The sequence below is a fragment of the Monodon monoceros genome, unplaced genomic scaffold (genome assembly GCF_005190385.1).
Source record: "Monodon monoceros isolate NGI ecotype Baffin Bay Population unplaced genomic scaffold, NGI_Narwhal_1 Super_Scaffold_9, whole genome shotgun sequence".
Classification (NCBI taxonomy): Eukaryota; Metazoa; Chordata; class Mammalia; order Artiodactyla; family Monodontidae; genus Monodon; species Monodon monoceros.
This window is the reverse complement of record NW_021703786.1, coordinates 36,722,827-36,736,252: the sequence shown is the minus strand read 5'-3', so window position 1 is coordinate 36,736,252 and position 13,426 is coordinate 36,722,827. Positions and strand designations below refer to the sequence as shown.

General features: G+C 45.9%; 1 protein-coding gene across 2 annotated transcripts in view; it reads right to left on the bottom strand.

Moving 5' to 3' along the window:
- PRKCA (protein kinase C alpha) overlaps positions 1–13,426 on the bottom strand; it is a 371,195-nt gene that overhangs the window by 214,270 nt on the left and 143,499 nt on the right. For both annotated transcript variants that reach the window (XM_029212920.1, XM_029212921.1), the window contains one exon: positions 1,917–1,999. In XM_029212920.1, the coding sequence (XP_029068753.1) occupies positions 1,917–1,999 (83 nt within the window). The remainder of the gene's footprint in view (positions 1–1,916; positions 2,000–13,426) is intronic.

Below are 13,426 nucleotides of genomic sequence, written 5' to 3'. Positions count from 1 at the left end.
AAAAAAAAAAAAAAAAAAAAAAAAAAAAAAAAAGAAAGAGTCATGCACCAAAATATTCATTGCAGCTCTATTTACAATAGCCAGGACATGGAAGCCACCTAAGCGTCCATCATCGGATGAATGGATAAAGAAGATGTGGCACATATATACAACGGAGTATTACTCAGCCATAAAAAGAAACGAAATTGAATTATTTGTAGTGAGGTGGATAGACCTAGAGTCTGTCATACAGAGTGAAGTAAGTCAGAAAGAGAAAAACAAATACCGTACGCTAACATATATATATGGAATCTAAGAAAAAAATAAAGGTCATGAAGAACCTAGGGGTAAGATGGGAATAAAGACACAGACCTACTAGAGAATGGACTTGAGGATATGGGGAGGGGGAAGGGTAAGCTGTGACAAAGCGAGAGAGTGGAATGGACATATATACACTACCAAACGTAAAATAGATAGCTAGTGGGAAGCAGCCGCATAGCACAGGGAGATCAGCTCGGTGCTCTGTGACTGCATGGATGGGTGGGATAGGGAGGGTGGGAGGGAGACGCAAGAGGGAGGAGATATGGGAACATATGTATATGTATAACTGATTCACTTTGTTATAAAGCAGAAACTAACACACCACTGTAAAGCAATTATACCCCAATAAAGATGTTTAAAAAAAAATTCTGAGCAGGAAAGGAGCTGAAGATAGTCAACAGGCATAAACAGGCATCAACCAAGGCTCCCCGAGGTGAGCAAGTCTGTCCTGTGCAAATCCGGATGTGTGTTACCATCTACGCGGAATATTAGGAGCCAACAGAGGACGCAGAGTAAGATCACAGATGCGATCAGAGCTGGCCGACAGGCCCTTTCGGGAATCGTGAACTTGGCCTCTCACCTGCTGGTCTCTCCCGGCCCCCTTCCTTCCTCTCCCACCCGATCTGCAGGATGGGGCTCCTCAGAGCTCTCTCCTGGCCTCTAACTTCTTTTCTTCTACCTCTGTAATCTCCCTCAAGGCAAGATGATCCACTTGGAATGCCTTAAAAAAACAAAACCCAAAAAACCACCCAGAACAATGAGAACAAGCACCAAAGGTAGGAATCGCTTGGAGCAAATCATTTCAGTATTAGTGGCCAAAGGGGTGCAACACACGCCATCCAGAAATGCCTACTCTCCCGGGCCTCCCCTGCAATTGTTTTTTTCAGTTAAAAACATGACTTTCCATGTAACAGCTCAAGTTCCCCTCCACTGGATGTATTTTAGGCACTGGTGCTTCCCCCGCCCCCAAACTCCCACTCTGCTCTGCTGACCCCGCTTTTCAGCCAACAAGGGATGCAACGGAGAGACTCAGCAGAGACAGGCGAGTTAGGTCACAAATCAGAGAGATGAGGTATTCACATGTGGGCAGTTTCAGAGATCATCTGTTCAGGGAAACAGACGCTGAATTATTCAAGTCACCAGGAGCATTTATAATACCTAATGAAAGGCAGCAAGGATCCCATGAAACCAACTAGGGACAGTTTGTTACATCGGCCAAAAGCAGTGAGAGCCCTACTAGTTAATCGACCTTACAAATAAACCGAAGGGCGATTTATGTTCATTGTAAAATGTGTCAACGCTTTCCAAAATAAACTGCCTTGTGTTTGTGAAAGCTACCACTATAAATCTGGTAGATTTAGCCACTGTGCCACCCAGAGCTGAAGAGTACAAACAAGGTAACAGGAAAGGAAATTCTCCTCTGAGCCTGGGATGGTCCTGCCAGGGTTCAAAAGGACTGTAAATCTATTCATTAGTAAAAGCCAAAGTTATATGCAACGAACTGGTAAGTCTTCCCATTAACAGTATGTGCCAGGACAACAGTAGCTCAGCCATTAAAAAAATCAAACTCGGAAACACCCTCATCAACATAAAACAATCGTTTCCAGGCTACTTACATCAGTGTCAGGTCCTTTATCTGCACCCGGACAAGAAAAAGTAACAAATTCATGGCACCTCTTGTGAACCACAAAACAGCAAACTGGTGGAGAGAAAAGAAAACTAAAATTAGTAAAATCTAGACTGAATATACAAGGCTTTGTTTTCCAAACAGGGCTCCATGCTGTCATAAGTCAAGTTAATTTCACTACAGAAAGAATCTCATAAACAGTAATCAGAAGGCATTTCATTCAAGACTCAGCCACATTTGGTTTTGGGGTTTTTTTTAAAATAAGTTTATTTATTTATTATTTATTTTTGGCTGCGTTGGGTCTTCGTTGCTGCACGCGGGCTTTCTCTAGTTGCAGTGAGCAGGGGCTACTCTTCGTCGTGGTGTGTGGGCTTCTCACTGTGGAGCACGGGGCTACAGGCGTGTGGGCTTCAGCAGTTGTGGCTCGCAGGCTCAGCAGTTGTGGCATGCAGGCTTCAGTAGTTGTGGCTTGCGGGCTTCGTTGCTCTGCGGCATGTGGGATCTTCCTGGACCAGGGCTAGAACCCATGTCCCCTGCATTGGCAGGCGGATTCTTAATCACTGCGCCACCAGAGAAGTCCCCACAACATTTGGTACTGACTGGACTCCTACATAACAGAACCACAAGATGCCAGCATGGACAGGGCCCCGGGAGACCTAAACCTTAGCTCTTCTTCTCTAAAGTTGAGGGGAAGGGCTAGGGATTGTAAGACAGTTCTGCCAAGGTATAAACCAGGAAGCAACACGTAAATTACTGTGCACTCTCCCCCACCAACACAGAGGTGTGTAAACACTGATAAACACTAGACCCTATTAGTAAGAGAATAATTTATTATAAATAATACGTGTATATCCCCAAGTGTGGGTGCAGAACTCCCTTAGAAGAGTTCTGAACGTCAAGAACTCCTGAGGACACACACCCAACCTACAGAAAACAGCCCTCTGAAGTGAAGAAAAGCTAGGGTGCATCCTCACACCCCTCTTGTATATGCCTTCTCGGCACTAGCTGGGAGGGGACCCGGCAAATCTACCAAATCCACGACACAAAGCGTTTTCCAAACTCAGCATGGTTTGGTAAGTATTCCCAAAGATGAATCAGTAACTGAATCATTAGTTACAGAAATTAATAAGTAACCTAAGATTTTTATGAAAAGTATAACATGGAGGATACAAAAAAAATAAATGACCGAGGTCACCCTTCCTTAAGAGCTTCCGGTTCAGCTCCGAAGGGCGTAACCCACTACTCTGCTGTTCTTCACTGAACAGCACAATAAAAACAAAACTCCCTCAGAAATACTGGGCGAGCCCTTAGTCTTCAGTGAAGGCAGGCTAGAAATTCCCAGGTTCCTAGCTCTCGTCTACTCCCACAAGTGACACCAGCAGTGTACCTTCCTGCACATGCGTCAGTAGATAAGGCCAGCTGAAGAGGGTCAGGCCCAGGAGAGGGTGGGAGAGGCTGGCAGGTTTGCCCAGAGCCAAGACCCTAAAACTAAGGGCGCATTTCGGGGCCAGTAAGACATTCAGGATATTTGTGAGGGGCACGGGCAGCCCCGAAAGGTGTGAGCCAGAAAAACAGACAAAAGCGGTGCTTCTGAAGGGCCAATGGTGCTGAGGCAAGAATACACTGAACAGATCAGGCCGTAAGGGCCTGTGGAAGCCCACTGTATAGTCTGGGGATGAAAGTGATCACCCAGCACTATTCAGTCTGTAAGAGGTGGAGGTAAGAGACGTCAGGGAAATCGAAGAACTGATGGGACCTGCCAGCTGACCACAGACACCATTTGTCGAGCCTCCTGTTCTGTGTCACTCTGATGGGTCATTTCACCTGCATGATCTCACTGAGTCCTCATAACACTACTTAATATGCTCTGACGTCTACATTTTATGGAAGGGAAAACGCTGTACTGATCTCTGCCGTCTAGCATGTTACAAGCGCACAGTGCTTGCAGACAGAAGAGATGGTGGCAGAGGACAGATGGACAGAGAGATGAACGGGGCAGACAGAAAAGGGTCTTAGGTGCAGTCACCCTCCCCCATGTAGTGGAGCGGGGACTCTAAGGTTTGCTGGACCCCACAGCCCTTTCCCTCTACCACGTCCACTGGTGGACAGGAGAGCAAAAGATGCTGAAGGCGATGCCAAGATTCTGCACGTGGGTGCCAGGAAAATGGGTCCATAAAACATACTTTTAAGTATATTTAATAAATATATACACATAAATATATGTGTGTGTGTGTGTCTATGCGGGTGTGTACATATGAAACCTGGAGGATGAAGATGGGGGTAAACCATGTCAGGGAAGCAGGATAAAGGATGACTGTTTTCTTTTTAAACAGTTTTATTTTAAGATGGTCATAATACAAGGTCACTGTAAAAGTATATCTTTTATAAAAATACTTCAGGCTCGGCATGAGCAGGCAGAATTGGACAAGTGAGGGAACCGTCCACAGGAAGGTGAACACTCAAGACCTCATAGGAGCATCCTTTCAGAAGCAGAGATAACCTGAGGAAGGGGTTCTCTCGGGCTGCTGCCCACTGGGCACCACTGGGGCCCGAGGGGGGGTACTGTAAAGGAGCAGAGGAAAGAGCCCCTGGCTGCCCGGGCAGGGCCCAGACACTGCAAAGGGCAGCACTTCACTCCTAACAGCCTGCAGAGCAGCGGGCTTTCCCGGTGTTGCTGAAGCATCCCCATCGCACCACTCCCTAAGGATGGATAATAAAGCAGCGCAGGTGGCTCAGATTAATCCCATCAGCTTGCTCTCCCCAGACAGAGTCAGCTTTCACTCACTGGGATTAGGATGATAAATCACTAAAGGGAGAGGGCCACGGGAGCCCCATTTCCTCATCACAGTTTATTATGGATACGGTGTTTTGAAGGGAAAAGGCGCATTCTGATTCCCTACTTAATCATTCAAACATTCGAGCCTTTCGTCGCTTTTTTGTCCATCTCATTCAGGTGGACACTTAAGAAAATCCGTATTTATCAGATCCCTTTGGCTAGTTCGGTGTTTGAACCTGTCCTTTCAATCCCCATTTACCTGTCAGTGCAATTACATCTCTCCAGCTGGCCGTGTATTGATTGTACGCCTTAAATCGCATGTCTAATTTTATCCTGAAAAGAACCGCACCCTCACTGCACAATATAATCCGAAAGGGCAGCAAAAACCCCAGCCACCCCAAAATCACTTCTTCCCAACCTGCCTCAGCGGCCCCTCTCGCCCCACCTTACATCTAAGGTGCCTGTACTCACTCCCCCAACGGGAGAGGGGGGAGAAGGGTCCAGAGAGCGGCTCCCCCAGGAGAGTTATCAGGGGATGAAGACCCCGCAAGGCCTGTTCAACGACTCAAGATTCAGGCTTAATGAAAAAGAACACGCCAGCACCCAGGCCGGGGATGGGGGCTGATTAAGGAGAGGGAGCGCCAGAGACCCTCTCGGCTCACTCCAGCCCCAGCTGCGGGGAGACTGGGCGGCCAGGAAGAGGAGCTGGGCTGGAGGGGACTCCAGGTGGAAGCAGCACTGCCTGGAACGGCTGCCCAGGAAACGGAGCAAGGGCCAGACACTCCGAAATCCCTGACAGCCGGCCTTGACCTCTGGCTTCAGGTTCTAAACTAAGGTGGGTAATTCTTACTTTGTAAGACAACAAAACACCAACATTTGTGACGTCTTGCTAGTGCAGTTGAAGATTGAGGAAAGCACTGAATAGAACAAGAGAAGGCCCTGGGTTCACCAGGTCAGCACAGACTTCCTTGGGCTAACAATTAGGTGCTATTGTTTCTATCCTTTATTATTCGGAATTCTGAAAGTCTGCATCTCACCACGTTCTGCGGGGCAAGGGAATGGGGAGCATGGAGGGTCGGGGATCACACAGGACGCTTGCCATACATATGTGCTTGACCTTGGCAGGCAAAGGAGGAAGAAGTAGAGACACAGGGCCTGGCAGCTTCCTTCCCCATGGTTTGTGTCCTGGAGCTGGACCCCTGGCCCCTCAAGGAGCCTTTGCTGAAGCAAGCCCAGGCTGGCCTATACGACTCTGAATGGGGTTTCATTTTCAAAGACTTTGGGTCACCTCTGCTTATATAACCAAATGAGAGGTTTGAAAGTACGAAGCTATCCTGCAGCTTGAAGCCGCAAAGTAAATCTTCATTCAATTATTTTCTAAGCATAAAATGGCTTCTCCTCTAATGCTCTGTGATGCACTCCTGCTGGCTGGCAGTGACGGATGACACAGGGCACTAAGCAAACGACACGGAGGACAAAAAGTAATCCAGACCACAGGCCTGGACAGACAGCGATTCTTAATGCTACCTGGCTCTAAAACTGAGAATACCCACTCTCCTGATCCATACTGCACGCTCGTCTTACTTATGGAAGTAAAATGAACGGAAATTAAGGCGAGTTTTCGCCATCTGTCAAAAGTATGTTTCAGATACGGAACAAATAAGTCACCTATGTTTGGCTCGAGAATTCGTAAAAAATCCCCCCCCGCAAAAAAAATAGAGGTGTGTGTGGTGACGCTGACCTGTTGATGTTCACAGCAGTTCTCAATCACGATTGTTAGTTTCAAGAGAACAAAAACCAGTAGAGGGTGGGCTGAAATCCACTCAGAGAAACAACACCCCCTTCTGACTCTGTTCCCCCACTCACGAATTTGATAAGAGCGGGCTCAGCTCTAACTTGTCTTGGCCCATCACACACACAGGGTGGACCTGAGTGCTCTGTCTCTGTGTCAAACGTCATCGTCACACAGATGGGCAACTGGGAGCCCGTGATACTGGACAATGTTTCCTAGAGTGATGGTGGGCAAATGCGAAGCCCAGGGACGCCTTCCATCCTCCATTCATGCACAGAGCTCTACTTAAAAAGAAAAAAAGCATATGGTGAACTGATGCCACATAACAAGGAATCAGCTGCACTCAAGTGCTTCTTGCTCATCAATGCAAATTCCTCCTTAAAAATGCCACCAACACAATCACACACAAAAAAGGTGATTAGTCACTACTTCATACCTACTAGGAAGGCTATTATTAAAAGAAAGAAGAAAACAAAGCACCAGGTGACGGTGAGGATGAGACGAAACTGGAACCTTTGTCCACTGCTGGTAAGAATGTAAAATGGTACAGTCCCTGTGGACAACAGTACAGCTATTTCTCAAGAAATTAAACATAGAGCTACCCTACCATCCAACAATTCCACTTTTGGGTGTAAAACCAAAAGAACTGGAAGCGGATCTCAAGCAGAGATTTGTGCCCTGGTGTTCATAACAGACTTACTGCAGTAGTGAAATGTGGAAACAACCTTGATGTCCATCAAGAGGCGGACGGATCAACAAAATGTGCTCTATATACTACGTAACATCATTCAGCCTAAAAAGGAAATTCTGACACCTGCTACAACGTGGGTGAACCTGGAAAACATGCAGAGTGCAACAGGCCAGTCGCAAAAGAACAAATACTGTATGATTCCACTTGTATGAGATCCCTAGAGCCCGTAGAGACGTAAAGTAGAACAGAGGTTATGCGGGGTGTGGGTGGGTACGGAGTTTGGAATGATAAAGGATTTTGGAAATGGTAAGTGGTGATGATTGTACAACCTTGTGCCTATACTAAATGCCACTGAACTGTACACAAAAAAATGGTTAAAATGGTAAATTTTATGTTATGTATAGTTTACCACGATATAATTTAAGTAATGCGTCAAACTAGAGTGACTGACATTTATGAAGCTATAAACAAGGGGCACAGCTGTAGAGTCTTGCTTATGTGAATTTATGATTTTCTTGTGTTCACAGTGGAGTTACAGCTCCAAAACCAAGGAAGTATTTACTTCCATTTCATAAGATTCTACACAAAGTCCATGCCAGATCAGACTGGGGACATGGGGAAAACTGAGTTTCAGGGCCAAGGACTCACACAATCGTGTAGGATTGGAGATGCGCTCCTTTGACTCTCACATCTCACATGCATCAGTACCAGCGATGGAAACGAGGACCTTCACCCTGTGAGCCCGGCTTTCCTACCAAATCCTTGAGATACTTTGTCACTTCATTACACGCAAAATGGGATCATCCCTGCTCACACTTCACAAAGATCGCCATGCCCATTGTGGGGAAAAAATACATACTGATGTGTCATTTTCCATTTCTTTTTAAACAATAATTCCCTTTCAACCTCCAAGTCTTGAGACCGTATCATTTCAAATTCAGTTCACAGTCAGGTAACATGGAACAGATGCATAAAAACCTTGTTGTCCAAAATTAATGGGGTAAAAGCCATTATGTAACGAATCCTGAATTCAAAAAAGGAACCTACTAAATTTAATAGTTTGACTTCATTCAGAGCAGAAGATGGGTAGCTGAGCTTCTGCGAGTTCCTTTTTTTAAATACATAAATGGCTGTCGTCATGTGAGATGGTTTTAATTAAATTTTGCTTAGCTGGAAGGGATTAATGGAAGGTAACGTCACATCGGAACGCAGTGAAATGAAACTCTCTAAGGCGAGCGAGCTGCTTTCGGCTTTGTAGGGAAAGTAACGAAAAACTGAGCTTATATTATATTTGCACGTTAAAAGAAAATTATTGGTTTCAGATTTGTAACAATGAAAACAGTCTTCTCGCGTGATACACATTAAAGTTGTATGAAAGCAAATCAAATCAATGTGCTTTATCACATAGTATAAGGAATGCCATTCTTCAGCCGGCACACTGATTCTGCCCCTATGCCTTTGTGCACGTTCTCCCAAACAGACCCTGTCAAAACCCCTAATATTCCTATTTCTGACCAGGCAGCCCCCCTTCTGCCCCTCCCCAGAAGAATCGCCTTTAACGTCCTCTCAACTTTCTCTCTAACGTCACCAAGTCCCACGGATGCTTCCTCATTTGCACTCCTCCCTGGCTGGAACTGAGATGTACTTTGAAGAAAGAGCTGAGGAACTGAACCCGAGGTGTGAAGGAAGGGGAGCCAGAGGTGGTCCCCACATTCTTAGCCAGAGGATCTAGGCCAAGAGTATTGCCACGCTACAGCCAAGACGAGAGCCCTGAGGTGAAAGGAGCAGAGAAGACCAAGGGGGAAGAGACAGACAGACAGAGACCGGATCTCAGTGTCAGTGTGGCACTCGCCCTCCAGGTCCGTGATCCGTCGAACACCCTTTAACGTTTTCACTTCCTTCATATACACCTGTACCTTCATACATCCCATCTAATTTAATACACCTGGATACAGAAGCGCGTGTCATACATGCTTTTTATGGCTAACGCCAGCTGGACCCGAGCTGTCTGCACCTGCAGCTGAAGGAGCCTGAATGACAAAGGGAGAACCGGCAGGTGGTGGAAATGAACGGAGGAGACCAAGAGGCAAGAAAGAATGGACCTGGACGTGGGGACCCGCAGCCTGGGCCAGCTGTTCACGGGAATTACACTAGCTGAAGGAGGAGAGACTTTTCCCTGTGCCGTTGTTTAAACAGGGGCCTCGGGTTTCGACAAGTTGCACGTGACGTCCTGGGGGGGTCACCAAGATACAGTGTCAGGCAGCAAGAGAACTTCAGAGCTGGGGGTCAAAGGACAGCTGGCGACCGCAGACGACAGTCTGAGAGGCATCACTTGGCTGACAGCTGAAGGCGAGGCAGTGAGTGAGGACTCCAGGAAGGGGGGGTCCTGTGGACACCCACCTTTGCAGGTGACGTGGAAAGGAGGTGGTGGTATGAGAGGAGAGAGCACGGGGGGCCTGGAGGGGCTGAAGGAAGAAAGGATTTTCTACAGGAGCCTCCAGAAGAGAAGCTCCCTCTGCAGCCGTAGAATAAAGCTAAGCTTTGATGGTTACTGGCCCATCACAGCCCCAGCGTCACGGAAGAATGTAGACGACAGCCGTGCATGTGCCGACAGGGAGCTGACAGCCAGTCTTCCTTCCTTTACTTATTTCAACTTCTTCCCATATTCAACTCAGAACTGAAATGGAATGGCCTTTTCTGATGCCAACTATCAACATACAGTAATAAAATCTGACTACATTAACTGTAGTATAAAGGCTGATCTGCGTTATGGAACCAAGAGCCTCCCTTAAAGTAGGGGACAAATCATGCAACAGTGTTTGAAGGGAAACCCTAAGGTTTGATGGTTAAGCTCAAATCTGCAGTGCTTTTGTGCCGACTTTAACATCATCTAAAAATCCAACTTTCCTTGTAACTTAAGGGCATAAAGCCTTCCTACCCTGGCAACAAGAGCCCCTATCTGAACACCCACAACCCAGGACGCCCTTCAGATTTCCTTGTTTTGATGCTTAAACACTGCACACGTTCTACACAAGTGTTTATCAAGTCCATAATACCAGACTTCTCTCTACAACACTTTTTAACAATTTTTTTAAGAGTTTTAGGTTCATAGCAAAATTGAGTGGAAGGAACAGGGCTTTCCCATGCAGACCCCCTGTCCCCACACACATACAGCTGTCTCTGTTGTCAACGTCCTCCACCAGAATGGGGCATTCGTTTCAACCGACGACCCTACATTGACATATCACCACCCGAAGTCCGTAGTTAACATTGGGGTTCACTCTCACTGCAGTATTTTTAAGTCTTTTATTTCTCAGTCTGGAATGACTTCAACTGGGGTTTGTGAGGGACTTACAAGGAGGTAAGGTTGAACTGGGCTCTAGAACCACAGACTTTGCCTTCTCTCTCCCCTTCCAGTCTAGAACCCCCTTATCTTAGCAGAACAGGACTTGTCTCCTCTGCACTGAGGTAACTCACTTACAAGAGCACAGGTCTGCCTGCTGTAAGGACACCCGAGACTTTACTCTTTCAGCAAAATGCATGCCACTTGTTTTAAGAGCACCCCGAATCTTTCCAAGAATGGCGGGCAAAAGAAGCTGCAGCTCCAGAATCCTGGGAGGATGGAAGGTGGTAAATACACTTAGGAATCATGCTTCAATTCTCAATGCAAATGAAGAATGATCTCCTACAGTGTAGACGAAACCTCTATCTTCTAACTAATCCCATCTCGCCTGGGGCACAGCACGCAGCAGGGAGAAACCTATCTCTAGCTAGGGCTGTGAAAATGCTGCACTGGGACTGAATGTCAGGGAAAGTAACTGGGGGATCTCTCCTTTTCTCTGGCTCTATAGCCAAATATGTGTTTTTCTCAGTGGGTCTGTGCAAGGCTTTGGGGAAACTTCACTCTTATTCAATTACTCAGCACATGTTTATCAAGCACCTCCCGTCCAGCCCCACTCCCCAGGCAGGAAGGTTCAAGGACGGTGTCTGCCTTTAAGGAGCACAGGGTCTAGTTAAGAAAAACAACATGTAAAGGAAGAGGTGTCTCTCACATCTTCTCTGTCCCTCCTCCTCCCTTTACCTCCCACTTTTTTTCTACTTCAGTTATAATGAGAAACCAGGGTATATTTTATATTATGGAGCAGTTTTACCTTTCTCTTTCTTAATTTTAATAGTCACAAATTGTAACCTCCTTCATTTACCTTTAAAAAATAGGCTGTCTTCAATTTCCTTTAACAGACTCCAGCAAGAAAAAAAAAAAGGATAAATGAAACAAGATTGGCCAAAGCCAACAATTACCGAAGCTGTGAGATGGGCATACAGTCTTCATTCCCTCTATTTATGCAGGTATTTGGAAACATACATAATAAAAGGCTAAAACACAAGTTAAATGTGGTCAAGGTCTTTCTCTCCCTCCGTTGGTCAAAGGCCCTGAAGAAATTATGTCACTATACTGACGAAGAGTTAATCAGAGAAACCAGAGCAGAGACGTGTAAACGAAGTTTCTTTTATACCTACTATGTCAAGGATAATCAGACAATTCCACAGGATAGAATTTACGAACTTGCAACAGTTGTCTTTCAAGTCTCTGAAGCACACTCAGTGGAATTTATTGTCATTTCTACCCATCTCTCTTACCCAGAATTGCCAAATGACAATGTCTGTCATCTCATCATTTCAGGCATTAGCCATACTGTCATGGCTAGAACTGTGTCCTCCTATACCCCACAATTCATGCTGAAGCCCCAATCCCCAGTACTTTAGAACATGAAATTATTTGGAAATAGGGTTGTTGCAGATATAGTTAAGATCATACTGACGTAGGGTGAGCCCGAATCCAATATGACTTGTGTCCTTATAGAAAGGGGAAATTCGGGCACCCAGGAAGGATGTCCTGGGAAGATGAAGGCGGAAGTCAGGTGATGCTTCCACAAGCCAAGAAGTGCCTGACTGCCAGCAAACCCTCAGACCAGGAGAGGGTCATGGAATAGATTCTCCCTCTCAGCCACAGAGGGAACCAGCCCTGCCGATGCCTTGATTTTGGACTTCCAGCCTCCAGAACTTCTGTTTAAGCCCCCCAGTTTGTGGTACTTTGTTATGGCAGCCCTAGAAAACTTATATATACACACATATAAACCAAGGCAGTATCTTGAAAGTAAATAATTCAATAAATGAAAAGTGTATTCAGATGGGTACGTGTGTGTTTAAGAAAATAGCAACACTGTGCTTCTCAAACGGAACCCAGGTTGCTAAGAGAAGGTTAAGTGTACAGTGTCCAGGTAAAGCTTCGTACAAAAATCAACTTCAGGAACTTCCCTGGTGGCACAGTGGTTAAAGATCCACCTGCCAACGCAGGGGACACATGTTCGATCCCTGTTCTGGGAAGATCCCACGTGCCGCGGAGCAACTAAGCCCGTGCGCCACAACTACTGAGCCTGCGCTCTAGAGCCCGTGAGCCACAACTACTGAGTCCATAAGCCACGACTACTGAAGCCCGCCTGCCTAGAGCCCGTGCTCTGCAACAAGAGAAGCCACCACAATGAGAAGCCCGCACACTGCAAGGAAGAGTAGCCCCCGCTCGCTTCAACTAGAGAAAGCCCGCACAGCAACGAAGACACAACGCAGCCAAAAATAATAAATAAATAAATGTATGCCTTTATGTATTTAAAAAAAAAAAAAAAACAACTTCAGATTTCACCTGAGGGAGATGAACAACAGCAGCCTGTAACAGCTCCATGGAACAGCACATCTGTGTCTATAAAATATATCTGCATCACCGGTGAACACTGAGGACAGCTTTAAGTCCAAAGCAGCAGTGAGCAATTAACAAACTCGTGAGTTAGGGCTCTGTTCACACTTCCACAGGAAAAAATAAGGGCCCACAAAGATTATGGGTGACTGTCGGTTTAAAAAAAAAAAGTTATTTCAAACCTAAATTGCTGGTGAAATGGAAATGGTGTAATTCAAAAATATTGGGGGCATTTGTTCAGACTCATTTGCTCATGAGTTTAATAAAGTCAGAACTCTTAAAGGGTTTAATACAGAAGTGTCCTCGGAAGTCCCAAATTGAAATCATCGGCTTTTTTCCCCTATGTCCTGCTTTATACATTAGCTAGTATTTGCAATCAAAACTGTAACAACGATCCTATCTGTAGAACACTTGCTGATTATGTAAAGTACTTGCTCAGTCTTTAGTGGTGATATAACACACGTTCCCACACAAGTATTAAACCACCCAGA